Source organism: Ornithodoros turicata, chromosome 8 (genome assembly GCF_037126465.1).
Source record: "Ornithodoros turicata isolate Travis chromosome 8, ASM3712646v1, whole genome shotgun sequence".
Classification (NCBI taxonomy): Eukaryota; Metazoa; Arthropoda; class Arachnida; order Ixodida; family Argasidae; genus Ornithodoros; species Ornithodoros turicata.
Genome location: NC_088208.1, coordinates 13,513,025 through 13,526,334, shown reverse-complemented (window position 1 = coordinate 13,526,334; position 13,310 = coordinate 13,513,025). Strand labels below are relative to the sequence as shown.

Sequence of the window (13,310 nt, the reverse complement as noted above, 5' to 3'; positions counted from 1 at the left end):
GCTCAATTATCACAGTTCCGACAGGAAATGTCGGAATTATCAAAACGTCTGAATTAATGGGTGGTTCTGCAGGAACCACGGAATTACTGTGGCACATCGTACAACCAGTAAAAATATGAACCACATACAATAATATCTAACAACAGAGGCACAGAATATAAAGCAGGATTATGTGACTGCTTCAAAAATCTTCCAATTTGTTCTTTCTCATGACTGGTAGAGCAATAAACATCTATGTCCTGCATAACTATGAATTGCTTTGGGTATTCCAACTTCACGTAGCATACACTACACGATGCTTAATTAACCTGGTGATTTTGGAGCATCACATTCATCGACGTTTGCTCCAACAACACGATATTTTGCTATGTAAAAACTTCTAAAGGTACGTCTAAATGTAAATATATGTCAATTGGATATGCCGAGGACAAGTTATATACATAACAGTAAACCCACTGACTGACTAGGCACAGTTCCCGTGAATCGCGTATAAAAGGATGTATACCTAAATAGTAAATACATTATTCGGCTCGTATAATAGTGGAGGATTAACCTACGGTACTCTTAATAATGGCAGTCAATTGATGGACAGTTCAGTTGGCAGAGGGGAATATGCCACTGTCCTTTTCTTGTTGCCGTGTCTGCTGCATACACAGTAGAGGCCCACGACGAAGACAGTAAGCAGGAGCACAGCCATTACTCCAGCGATGATTGCCAGCTCTGAAAGGACAATTGACGAGACTTCGCTTATCAATCAGTAGCAGTTGGTAACAAAAATCCTGAGCAGTATGTATTGTCAAAAATAACAAAGACGGTTAAGAGCATCAACTGTTTACTATATACATAAAAAACAAGACTTTCGTGCAGTAGGCTGCACTTCTTCAGGTTTGAGGACCTGTTACAAGTGGTGAAGCATATATCAAAAACCAGGTCACATGGTACAAGAGGAAAGGGTAAGGGTGAAGAGAACTACAAACGCAATACAAATATCAACAAAAATGAAACACAACCTCCTATTGATTGCATTTTGTTTTTCATTTTTGTTGATATTTGTATTGCATTTGTAGTTCGCTCTACTTTCGCTCTACCCTTCGCTCCGACTTTTCTTTCAATAGCAGGCAGCGAACAATTGTCCATTCGTGGAATCCATCTCTCCCCTTCCGATCTGTTTTGGTTTCGGTCTGTCTACCAACGTCATGATGACGTTTGTCAGGTAGAGGTTTATAGGCTAACAATACAATAGGGCCCAGCTTCAGTAGACCATTTTGGCATCTCTGATACGGCGTTGGTCTGACGGTGCATGCGCGACACCCTAGCATATCTCCAGTACGGATCTTCTCGAGGAATAGAGTACCATGTCATCGGAGACGTCACATACGTTGCGGGGCTCCGCGAGGTGAAGACGACGACGACGACTAATCAACTATGCAAGAAGCGAGATTGTGGTGCAGACTCCTGTAGCATTTTCATGCCGCTCAAGGTGACTGCGAGTAGCCCTCTGGTGGACCCAACGAAATGGATCGCAATGACAGAACTCCTCAACAGCAGTATATTGAAGAGGTTCAGGGTTCTTGAAGTGCGGGAGCGCTACAGCGTTATTCATCCGTACAGTCTCCTTCCACAGTGCACCAAAACTCAGTCGCCCTATCGTGATATCGTTCTCGATTATCGTACCGTGTACAGTCACGGGACGTTACAAAAGTGGTTTACCAAAACTCATTAATGTGGAGCGGTCTCCCATTCAAACAATTCGCCCACTCAACACGGGAGATCGTTTTGAGAAGACCAATCAGAGGCCTCTCCTTTTTTTTTACTTTTGTGTTAGTGTCAAGGTAATGGCATCTTTCACTGGGAATAATGTTTGCACGTCGGTGCCCCCTTAATGTAGCGAAAAACATGCCTCCACCTGAATTCGCGAACCATGATGTATACCACTTGCAGTAGCAGACTTGACTTTTTGGACGCAAATTATTCAGACTCGTTCAATACTTTGAACTCCCACGAGGAGCCGTGCATTAACAGGATAACAGCGTAGGATTAACAGCGTAAGATTAGCACATTTTTAACTAGAGTTTTTCCTGTCAGGTCGAAGTCTGAAGGCACGATTTTCAGGACTAAAACGCTTGCGAACCAAGAACAATATGTATGACTATATTGGGCACTATGGCGGCAACATCGAAGCCACGATTTTGGATTGTACGCTTGGATTGAATTGGTAATTGGAATCCCAGGTAAGGCTGCTCTAAAAATTTTGAATCATAGCCGTGGTGGCGGCGCCTTTCGGAGTGGGCACCCGCTTGTTGAGTTTGTTTGGGGCACCCTCTCACTGTTAACCAGCTACCAACGCGTTGCCGGTACCACGAACACTCACGCTCGCGGAAATACAAGCGGGTATCATCACACACGCACACACATGCGGCAGGGGACTTCTTTAGTGCAGTTGAGGTGAAATTAACCAATTTCCGATTGAAATTAACAGGGTGTCTACTAAACTGCAACCTTCAAACCTCCTGACTTTTCCAGGTTTTCACCGACTATAGCAAGTAAATTCCCTGACCAAAACAAAAGGGAACTAGGTGACTGCTGCTACGTTTTGATACAGATAATTTATTGAGCAAATAGTAAGACTGCCCTATACTTTTCTGCCTTTGAACTTGTCGTATTGGCAAATGCTACTCGCGGAAACGCTTGCTGCGGCGTGGGTGCTCAACCATTCATCAGCACTCGCGATTCACTGCACTTTGTGACGGCACTTGTCCGCGATTTTCCCTGACTTCAGCTGCCTTTTCGGCAAATTCCCTGACAATCCCCTGACTTTTCCAGTCGCATCAAAATTCCCTGACAATTCCCTGTTTTCCAGGTTTTCCAGGTTGGTAGACACCCTGATTAACCAATTAACCAACAATTTAGGGACCGTTCGATTTTTCAGACTGCTGTATTATTCAGCCACCGGAAGTTCGGAAAATCAGTCTGCTAACCTTGTGCAGTACCTCTGTTATCGGAAGTCAAGCTAGGAAATGCACTTCGTGAATACAACGAGACAACTCGCCTGTAGTAGAAAATGTAATGAGTTTCTTCAGTCCACACTCTTGTGCCCAATCAGCGGGCACCTTGGCACGGGCAACTTTGAGGAATGTTGGCAAGGGGCAACTTTGGGTGCCACACCCTGGAATGGTCAGAGGCTGCGGATCAATGTGGTTTGCATCCAGCGTGTAGGTATCTACGGAATAGGTGTCGTCTGCCTCCCGCCACAGTTCAAAGATAACCGTGGAGCAGTACTCGGGAGCCTTGTTGTTGAAGATTTCGAGGGCCTCCCTCAGAGATGCTATTTCTGTGTCATGCTGCAAGGACAAGCACAGGGTAGATGCTGCAGAGCTAAGCTGCTTTTTGATCATGGGAAGTTATGTATCATTGTCAACGTGGCATTTTACATATTTTGTAAAATATTACATATTTTAAGCATAAAACTGAGAATTAGCTTATTTAGGTTTGACTTGAAGCAGTAGACAAACACAAATTTTTCACAATGCAGTAGAACCTCCACATAGTAAACATGCACGTAGTGAGGATATGCGTGGTGTAGTGATGCAAACCTGTGCTTCGAGTTTCCAACCATTAACTACTGGTATATTAACTATTGATATATTGAGGTTTTTTGTGATACAGTGGAGTTTTTAGCAGTCTGAACAATTTCACTCTACTAAAGGATTTTTACTGTACTGCAGATGATCAGATTTTACGGTAGAATTAAGCATAAGTTTTGAAAGAAGAGTGTTACCAGATTTAACCCCAACACATAAGGCTCTCACAATACTCATGGTAGCTACACAGACCAATTCGGCAAAGATAAGACATCCACTGTCGGGAAAGAGTGCTTCGCGCAGAAATAGGGTTGCCACGTGGCCGGTCATTTGCTCCTCTTGCTGGTTGAAACGCAAAACCGGCAGCATTTTGCCAGTACTTTGCATAAGGAGGAATTTCATGGGGAAATTCCGACAACATTCCTGGGTTTCGGGACGTGATTTGAGAAGTTTTCGACGTTATCTAGTTACTGCAACACCTTCTTCGGTGCACATTCAACCACGCGGAGTCGCAACGGGAGCGCGGACACCATTTGCTTACGCACACACTGCTAAACGTGCCACGTCGCTCCTCAAGAATTTACCTCACCCTCTCCCACCCTCACTGTTTCCCTCGCCCCATCACAAATTTCCTCCCCCCTCCTTCCCCCCCCTTCACTCAGTCGGTGTCTCTGACAGCCAAAAGTGGCAACCCTACACAGAAGGCCTGCACGATGCCAGTAAAAGCAAAAAGGAGGAACAGCTTCAACAGCTTCAACATCAACAGCTTCCTGCAGTGCACGTAAAAACATCCTGTGGTCTGAGAAACGACTGCGAAACGCTACACCATCAATATTTCGGCGCACCCAAAAAGTGCAGTGAAAGCATGTCAGCTAAAGCAGGGAAAATCAAAATGCGTCGAAAACTCACACTGGAATACATGTAGACTTTGTAGTTGTTCTCAGATTTATTCTCAGATATCGCTGCCATATGTGCTGTGATGTCGCCAAGCAACGGACCTGCAAATGGTTTGTACAGCAGCACTTTACAACCTATAGCACCCTCACGGTTTTCGGCACAGTTTCCCCCTGAAGTCGGCCCTGGACGCACGCTAACCCCCCCCCGTCCCCCACTCCCTCTTGTCATCTCTCCATGTCTGTATGCCACTCACAGCCACAGTTGCTACGCAGTGCTAGTACAGAAAAAAAAAAAAAAAAAAAAAAAAAAAAAAAAACTCTCCCAGGTACTTTTTTTTTCTTCCAAAATCCAGTGTTCCAAAGTCGGGGGTCGTCTTATATTCAAATATCCGCACCACAACGAGGTCGGAGGGGGGGAGAGGTGGAAGCGGGTGACGGGATAGGCCAATAGCGCGGAGTGACCGATATCGCGTGTTTCGTCGTCAGCGCAATGCAAGTACGGCAATACGGGCACACTGGGGACGGCGTTCATTCCTCATTCACTGTCACGGTGTCTGTCTCTGGCGTTTTGATGAAAAGTTAACACTTTCGTAAAGACAGCAACAATTTAGCGGTGGCAAGGCGGTTCAAGTATCGGAAACACAGTCAAACTCCTTTACAACGAAACTCGGGGGACAGCAAAAAAAATTCGCAGTAAAGGTATTTTCGTTAAAAAGGATGTCTATTATTGGACCTATAGGCTCCAGTGGGCCCGCAAAAAAAATTTGCTGTAGTGGTATTTTCGTTAAAAAGGTGTTCGCTATAAAGGAGTGTGACTGCATAAGTGTTACGAGGTGGCTAAAACAACAGGGAGCGATCAAAAATTGTGCCAGCGCAGTGAATTTTCGACACTTGGCACAATGTGCCTGACGACGACGTCGGTGGTGCACACTCTAACGAAATATGGTTTGTCTAACTTTTTGGACGGAACGGAGGACAATGAGCTGTGTGCAGTTAGCAACGAAGATCGCGGTAGTGTAGAATGTGATGATAAATAAATTGTATTGCGCATTGATTCCAACTGCTATTCTGCCTCCCAATCCCCGTTTACTTTTTTTCCCAAATACGTGTACCCTAAACTCGGGGGTCGTCTTACATTTGAGGTAGTCTTAGATTCGAGAAAATACAGTAACACAAGAACAATTCCCGGCATAACGTAACGAGGCGAAACGGGGTATCAGAATAGTCTTTTCCAGAAACCACGCTTCAAAATAAAAAGTATGTCTTACCTGCACGTAGCCTCTGAAGCAGTGGAGTCTTGGCATAAAAAACAAAACTCTGGTCGTACTGGTAGCTCATATTGGACCACACCTTCTCTGTCCACTTGGGCAAGGTGAAATTGTACAGCTTCTACACAGCGTAGGTGTTAGAAATTAGCCAAGCGGAAGCTTCCAAAACGAGGCTAACTCGCAGACAGTGCAAACTCTCACCTCGATGTAAAGGGTATTGAAAAGTTGCTCCGTCGTTGACCAATCTTTTATGATTGATCCCGACATTTCCGTCAGGTAGACGTACAGTTTCTGCACAAAGATTAACCATAATCTCTTGTCGGATTAAATAAATAACCTCAAAAACAAATTGCGATAGATTTTGTTATCGTTGCCTTAGCGCGAGGATTTTGCTCATTGTAAGACGGGGACATAACTACCGTAGCAATCAGCAAGTCGACTGCCTTTCTTCTGTGTGAGCTGGCCTAGCCTACAAACTAGGACATGACATGGTCAGCAGAACTTCATGGCATGTTACGTCAAATAGCACTAATGCGCATTGTATTCCACACTGCCAGTACCAGTGTTGGAGTGTGTTACTGCAACTAGGCTACTTTTTTCGGAAGTTTTAACTTAACTCATTGCTTTTGATCTCCAGTAACTTCGAGGAACTCGTTGCTTTTTTAGGTAACTTTGTCAAAGTAACTTGAGGGAAGTTCCAAGTTTCATTCCAAGCGGTGAACGTTACGAATTCTGTTTTGGCCGTACGTTAGGAGGCTCACGTGATGTTCATCATGGCGACGAGCAGTGCATTTATAATTGACAGAGGGCAATGCGTAGCAGAATTACAACTTGGCACAGTTCTACGACATGTGCGTAGGGGATAACTTGTGGAACCTAAATTTTCAATGCCTATTTTGTGCTCTGTTCAAGAATCTTATTACGAGATCAAATCATCAAATCCCTTCCTAAAGAAGATAGGCTTGTTTCATCATATCAGATATCGGCGTAGTTTTTGTATATGGATCTACATTAACCTAAAAAGATCTAAATTAATTATAGAAATGTGAAGAATTAAAAAGTGTATATTAGGTAGCAAGCAACCTGAATTAGCTTGTTACTTTTCCAAAGTAGCTTAGTAACTTAAAGTTAATTTTCATTGCCTCTAACTTTGTTAGTAACTTGTTATATTTTTTGCACATTAACTTAACTGGTAACGAGTTCCTTTCGTCGAGTACCTTGCCCATCCCTGGCCAGTGTGTTAATACGATATGTTGTCGGATTTTTTCACGTTAAACCCGACTCCTCTCGATCATTCCCTCCTCCTCCGAATCAGTTCCAATTCAGGCTAAATCAGATTTCTCCCCGAGATGCCCACCCAGTATCTCGTTGCATCACATGCGCTATTTAGTAGCAATCTGTACACACATCTAATATAAATATTATTAGAGCTCAACAATAAACTATACGAAGCACATTTGATATTACAATGTGCTGTGCTTGGGGATATAATTTGTGGGAGATGTATGTTTGTCCAATACGTGCACCTTTAGCTGCAAGCGACTTGCTGGACAGAAAGAAAAAAAAAAAGAAAACCTGGTAACAACTAAATATACCATATACCTAATATACCATTAGCATTCAGTTGTGGTGGTGGTCTCGTTGACCACTTAGAGCCGTATACAGTAGTACCTCGTTATAGTAACTCCGCTTATAGTAAGACTGCTTGTAGTAAAAGAAAAGTCCCAACTGAATTTTCATAGACCCCAAGGTTTACTTTTCTGATATGGTAAACAGAAAAATTCTAGGATGCCGCTTATAGTAAAGAACGGAGAACCGCTTTTTTTTTTTTTTGCAACGCTGCGATCAGCTGGAAAGGGAATAGCCAATACTGTGTCCATCCTGGTCCATCCCCTGAATGTGACACGGAAATGTGTAGCGGATAGCGGCACAGGCAAGGTAGCTTCCTAGTTTCTGCCAGATTTTGCACGCCCAGCATGTGCTTCCCAGTTCTCCATTTGGCGACGTGACACGTGTTTTCTTTTTGTGTGTGTGACGTTAAGTTTGTGGAGGACTGTGGCAGAAAACACGAAGTGTTGACGCTGCTTCAAAAGATGACGTTGCCGCAACTGGTGGACAGGAACGAACTGATGCGTAAGCAAATCACCGACAAATTTGCCATTTTGCAATCGACAGTTTCTGTTTTGGCGAAGAATAGGGGCATTTTTCTAATATTGCAGAGTTCCTATTTGTACATAGCAGTGTAATAAATCTCTCAATGACATGTCCTGCTCCAGTTACGACTCTCCTTAAGCTACACCTGATATAGTAAAGGTATCCACAAGTCCCAGCCAGTTTACTATAAAGGGTTCTACTGCATAATTAGGGCCCTCAGTTTTTGAGTAAAACCCGATAAAGCCCATTTTTACTCCCTATTTAGAGGGTTCGCCAAGATAAACTTCGGGGTTTGTACCAGAGATAAAACAAATAGAAACAGAGTCGGGAAGCTGAAGTAGATGTTAGAGGACGTATTATGCCCCAAACTTTTATGTCGATACTGCCACTTGGTCCGTTTCTCTGCGGATAAATCGTGAAAATTGAAAAACTGCCGCTGCCTAACGTTTCCAACCGGCTATACCTGTGTTTCAGCTCCTTCCGTCAGATGGCGAAACGGTCGAACGCAATGTTGCAGACGATATCGAAACCAAGTGAACAAGTGGAACTGAATGCAGAGACTCTGCAACGCCACATTCGACCATGTCACCATCTCACGGAAGGAGCTGAAACAGAGGCATAGCCGATTGGAAATGTTATGCAGACGCATTTTTTAAAGTTTCACGATTTATCCCATCTACTTTACCTTCCCGGTACTGTTTCTATGTGTTTTATCTTTGTTATAAATCCCGAAGTTTATCTTAGCGAACCCTGTACATAAAAATAGTTCGGGTTGAGTGCGATAAAACCCGTAGACCAGGCTTGCAAACGACTTCATCCGCACACAAACGTGTGAACTACAGCAATCTCAGTGAACACACCAGACTGCCAAAACTGCGTCAGCACTTTGCGTCTGGCGGCCCACCTAAAGCCCGCGTTCGGCGCACCATCTAGTGAGACACATTCAAAATAACTGCAATCGCGCCAGCCGCATGCGGTGTCCGACTTTTCTGGGGAATTAAGTACGTCAGCTTTGGATTTGCGGACACTTGCATGCAGGTTTGATTTCGAGCGTGAAGAATGACGGACGGAAATGCAAATTGCTCCAATCTTTATCCAATCCTATCCGATCCGATTGCTCCAATCGCTACGGATCCGGCAAAATAACTGTTCGACCGGATAAGGGAGCACCTCACATCAGCAAGGCATGCGAAATTTAAACGTGCGAAAGAAAGGATGCAGCAACAGCCAATGATGTACGAGGCATGCTATCACCAACGCGAGCGCGAGATGATGATGAACAGTGCAATCTACACTTGCGATTAAGTCATGCAAACATCCCAGTACTGGGACTCTGTCCAAGATCAATATAGCTCGCTATCAACTGCTGCACTTGCACTGTTGTTCATGCCTACAGGTAGCTGTGATGTCGAAAAGAGCTTTTCAAAGTTGCGGTGCCCAGCAGCGCCCTCTATGCTCATCGATGGTGATGCTCTCCTGAACATGCAACTTATTTTTGTAAATGCGTGTTTAGTGTGAATACAGTGAATTATTGCCTTTAATTATTGCCTAATTATTTTAATAAATATTCTTTCACTTGATTTCAACACAAAAAAGTTGTTTTTTTTCACCCGAAAATACGTCACTTCTATCACCGATTTTACCCTGTTTGGCAGGTCCCAGATTTTCAACCAATCATTTTCCCCAAAATTTTTACAAAAAATAAAACCTGAAAACTGAGGATGCTACACATAATGCACTGCATGTCCACAGGAGTGCTGCTTTTCTGGAATGCATGACGCACATGGTACAGAATGGAAGCAATGTCTTAACATACATGGTACTTCTCAAGGAAGAGCTGTCCCTCTGGAGAGGCCTTGATGCGTTCGTCTTCCTTGGTTGCCGCTGGACAGTCCCCTTCACCTGGTGCTAGCATCTGGCAAAATTTGACACATTATTGGGCACTAAATCTCATTATAAGGCTGCATATATGAAGGTTACAAAAATTTTTGTTGTTGTTGTTGAAATTTTTGTAGACTCTTCTTTAAGAAGTTGGAACAACTTTTTAAAATTGATAACTAGCAGTCACTTGGCATACCTTTATGTGGTGTAATCGAAGAAACTTAAATTTAAAAAACCAAGAAAGTCACAGATGGTCTTTTCTATAGCACCTCCGTGCCTCAGTAACGTACACAATGAATTCGTATACAGGGTGTTTGCTCTAACATGTCCAGAAATTTTATTTAAAGCGAGCGATAAAGAGAAACCCTGCGCTACTTTTCAGCTACTTGACTAAAAAACAGGTGCTACTAGTGAAGCAGTACCTGTTTCTTACTCAAGTAGCAGAAAAGCCTACTTGCTTTTTTTTTGTCACTCACTTTAAATATGATTTCTGGACACGTTAGAGAAAACACCCTGTAGATTAAATATCATACGTATCCAGAGTACTGGCTTACAAACCTAGCTTGTGTTGTCACGCACATATTGCTTATGCAACGTACCTGCTTCTCAATAGACGAGTTCAGAAAATCCCAGTGCTCTTTGCGCACGCATTGCACCCTGGGCACTTGCTGAGCGGGAGAACGAAGAATAATCCTTAACATTTCGCTTTCGCTGACCTTGACACGTCGTGGACAATGGACCGGTAGGGGAGAAATCAAAACAGCTTGGAGGTCACCCGTTCTTTGGTATTAGTAAACTCCCACAGTTCAAAGCGACGCTAAGCACTCTGGGATTTTCTGAACTCGTCTATTACTCCGATGATAAAATCTATTTGCTGGCACCATAGATTTCAACACTTTTTACGGGAAGAAGCAAAGAGAGAATAACCGGCAGAACACAGTGATATTCTAGAAAGAAAGTCACATAATGGCAACGGCAACGACAGGACAAGAAAAACGTACCGGATCTTCTTCGACGGGCCGCGTGTGAATGGCGACTGGCTGCCAGTCAAACTTATCGTCCCAGACCCACCGTCCCGAAGGTGGGTACATCCCGGCTAGGTGGCAGGATGCACTGGCCAGACAGCGGTCTCTGTCTGAGCTTCTTACGTGTATCTGTAGGTAAAGACATTCGGTACAAACAATGAAAGCTCAGTTTAACAGGGGGCGAGCTAAAACGTGGCTGCATTAGAGAATCCGTATTCACCTCGTGAGGATTGCCCGTGATGAGGCCGTGGTTTGAGTAAATGTTCCTGAGGTGCCCGCCCAGCAAGTAGTGCTGCTTGCACCCGGTCTGTGGGAATTGGTGGTTAATGTGTCAGAAGCAGGGATCGGAACCGGTATTTTTTTTTCGGTCCGGTCTGGGTTAGCCTCCACTGAACCGAAATTATTAGCGTGAACCAGTTCAGTTATATCGGTTCGGTTCGGTTCCCCCCACACACACACACAAAAAAAAAAAACAGATCAGCGGTAGGGACATTTACAGGGATTGACACAGTTACTTTTTTTTGTCCCGGTTTAACCGGTTCATGGGCAGCTGTGTAAAAAAAAAAAAAAAAAGGGTCGGTCGGTAGTACAATTATTTCACCTCTGGACTAACTCCCAAGCCGGTAACCCTATGAATTTTTTCCAGTTCAGTTCCAGCTCGGTTCAGGACAAGCAAATAAATTGTTCGGGTTCGTCAGAAAATAGTTTTTTTTCCAGTTTTCGGTTCCGATCCCTGGTCAGAAGTGCACACAACGTTACAGAAAGGCAAAGAAAAATAAGACGAAAACTTTTCTTGCATACATTTGTCAACTGTCCAGGCCCTTCTTTCCAAACTGACAGGGGATACGGATCGTTCTTGTACGTCGAAATGGGGGTCCTGTCTCCATGTCTGTAGACCTGTAGAATGAGCGTGTCATGATTTACAGACTCTGGGATAAAATACTCTAAAACCATGTATCGAACTGATTGACGTAGAGCATGCTGTCGAACAGAAACGTATCCTTGTTTCAGCCTTCAGAACAGTTTGCAGGAAACAATACATCTCGACGGTTAGTAACTACCTTAGCCTGCTCATCTTGGCTTGTTCCACAGAAAGACTGTTAACAAGCAAAGGAAAACACGATTATCAAACTCTACTCCTGCGAGTAAAGTTAAGGACGTACTTCTCAACATGAGATCACTTTTTACTAAAGAAACTCAAACTTCGACTTGACCCGAACTTTGCAGAAAATAATCATTAGGGACTGCTCCAGAAAGAGAGACGGACGGAGAAAAGAATGACATATCATTTCAGTTATCATTCGTATCTCGAGTTTACTGATTCGGTAACCTGAACAGACGTACACGACGCTAGTATTTTGGTAGTAGCAGGTGTTCCTACGCATTTCATTGAATTCTGGCGTCGTATTGCAATGCAGCACTTCACGTGAAATGCAACGGTGCTTCAAAGGCGAAGGTGAACCAACTGTGAAACACGTCAAGAAAGGTAACGCGAACTTTTTTTAGTGGTTCTCTACTTACTATGTGCAAGAGTGTGAGGGAACGGTTACTACTGGCACCCTTTGTCAGTCCAGTAGACGCGAAGTGAAGGTATACGAAAAGAAGTAAGCGCGAACTGCGAAGCTTTCGCGTAAAAACCGTGAACATAGTAAGCAGCTAAGTCGACTAAGTTGAAACTGGGAAACCTGAACTAAAAGGTTAGCATGCGAGCTTATCTTGACCACGAGACCGTTATACACACTACGAAGGGCAGACCACGTAGGAGAATGCGCTATTTGCGTTTGACAAACGCTTTATCAACAGTCTGTTCATATGCCAGAGTCATCACTCAGCTGAGCACAAATAAGCCCGCGAAAGTGGCGCCACCAGCGCAGCGGCTGTTTAGCGCGGAACATGAGAGAGATGTTCTGAGGCTGGAACAACGTAGAAGGGACAAATACATACAAAGCGCGATACTTGTACTTCTTCACCTCGGCTTTTCATTCTCTTTGTTGAAACAATCTCACCATTACTACTGATCACATGTTCACACATTATGAACTTGAAGTGATGCTGCAAGAAGGTCAGATTCGTGGGTATATACGGTGTGCGTTTGACACCACTGCATGACCGATACTACCCTATCACACCGATACATCACCCCGCGAATAAGAACAGCAAGCATGACGATCCATAAAAAAAATAAGATCAAAATAAATAACAAGCAGACGACACAGGGCATCTGTCGTCTGCTGTGTTGTGTCTGTATCAGGTTCAGGTAGGGTTGCCACCTTTCGTAGTGAAAAATACCGGCTGAGGAAGAGGAGGTGAAATAGATGGAAAGGAGGAAAGGCTCGTGGAAAAGGGAAAGTGGGTGAGGGGTGGACGAGCACACGCATGGAGAGAGAGAGAGAGAGAGAGAGCGTGCTCGCTCAAGATACGAGGAAACATATGTTCCTGTGTGTGGCTGTATCATGACAAAAATGAATAACTATAAGAAAACGACCTGGTGACTGCGGAGCTGGG

The 13,310-nt window shown here is 44.0% G+C and overlaps 1 protein-coding gene across 1 annotated transcript; it reads right to left on the bottom strand.

Moving 5' to 3' along the window:
- Positions 1 to 348: 348 nt before the first annotated feature.
- LOC135366317 (prostatic acid phosphatase-like) lies at positions 349 to 12,452 on the bottom strand. The gene is made up of 11 exons (XM_064598990.1): positions 12,327 to 12,452; positions 11,607 to 11,702; positions 11,026 to 11,112; positions 10,782 to 10,934; positions 10,380 to 10,448; positions 9,716 to 9,814; positions 5,947 to 6,036; positions 5,746 to 5,866; positions 4,491 to 4,579; positions 3,050 to 3,341; positions 349 to 720 (listed from the first exon to the last, which is right to left on the bottom strand). Exons 1-11 carry the CDS (start codon positions 12,450 to 12,452, stop codon positions 578 to 580), a joined length of 1,365 nt encoding a protein of 454 aa, XP_064455060.1. The 3' UTR covers positions 349 to 577.
- Positions 12,453 to 13,310: the final 858 nt, after the last annotated feature.

Bases quoted from the DNA above. Each gene is read 5' to 3' on its own strand.
- LOC135366317 (XM_064598990.1), bottom strand. From the start codon at position 12,452: ATGTTCACGGTTTTTACGCGAAAGCTTCGCAGTTCGCGCTTACTTCTT. The intron at 6,037-9,715 runs GTATGTTAAGAC...ATCTTTGTGCAG, and splicing joins TCTTCCTTGAGAAGTACCAT to AAACTGTACGTCTACCTGAC. The intron at 721-3,049 runs GCGAGTTGTCTC...TTGTCCTTTCAG, and splicing joins CATTACATTTTCTACTACAG to AGCTGGCAATCATCGCTGGA.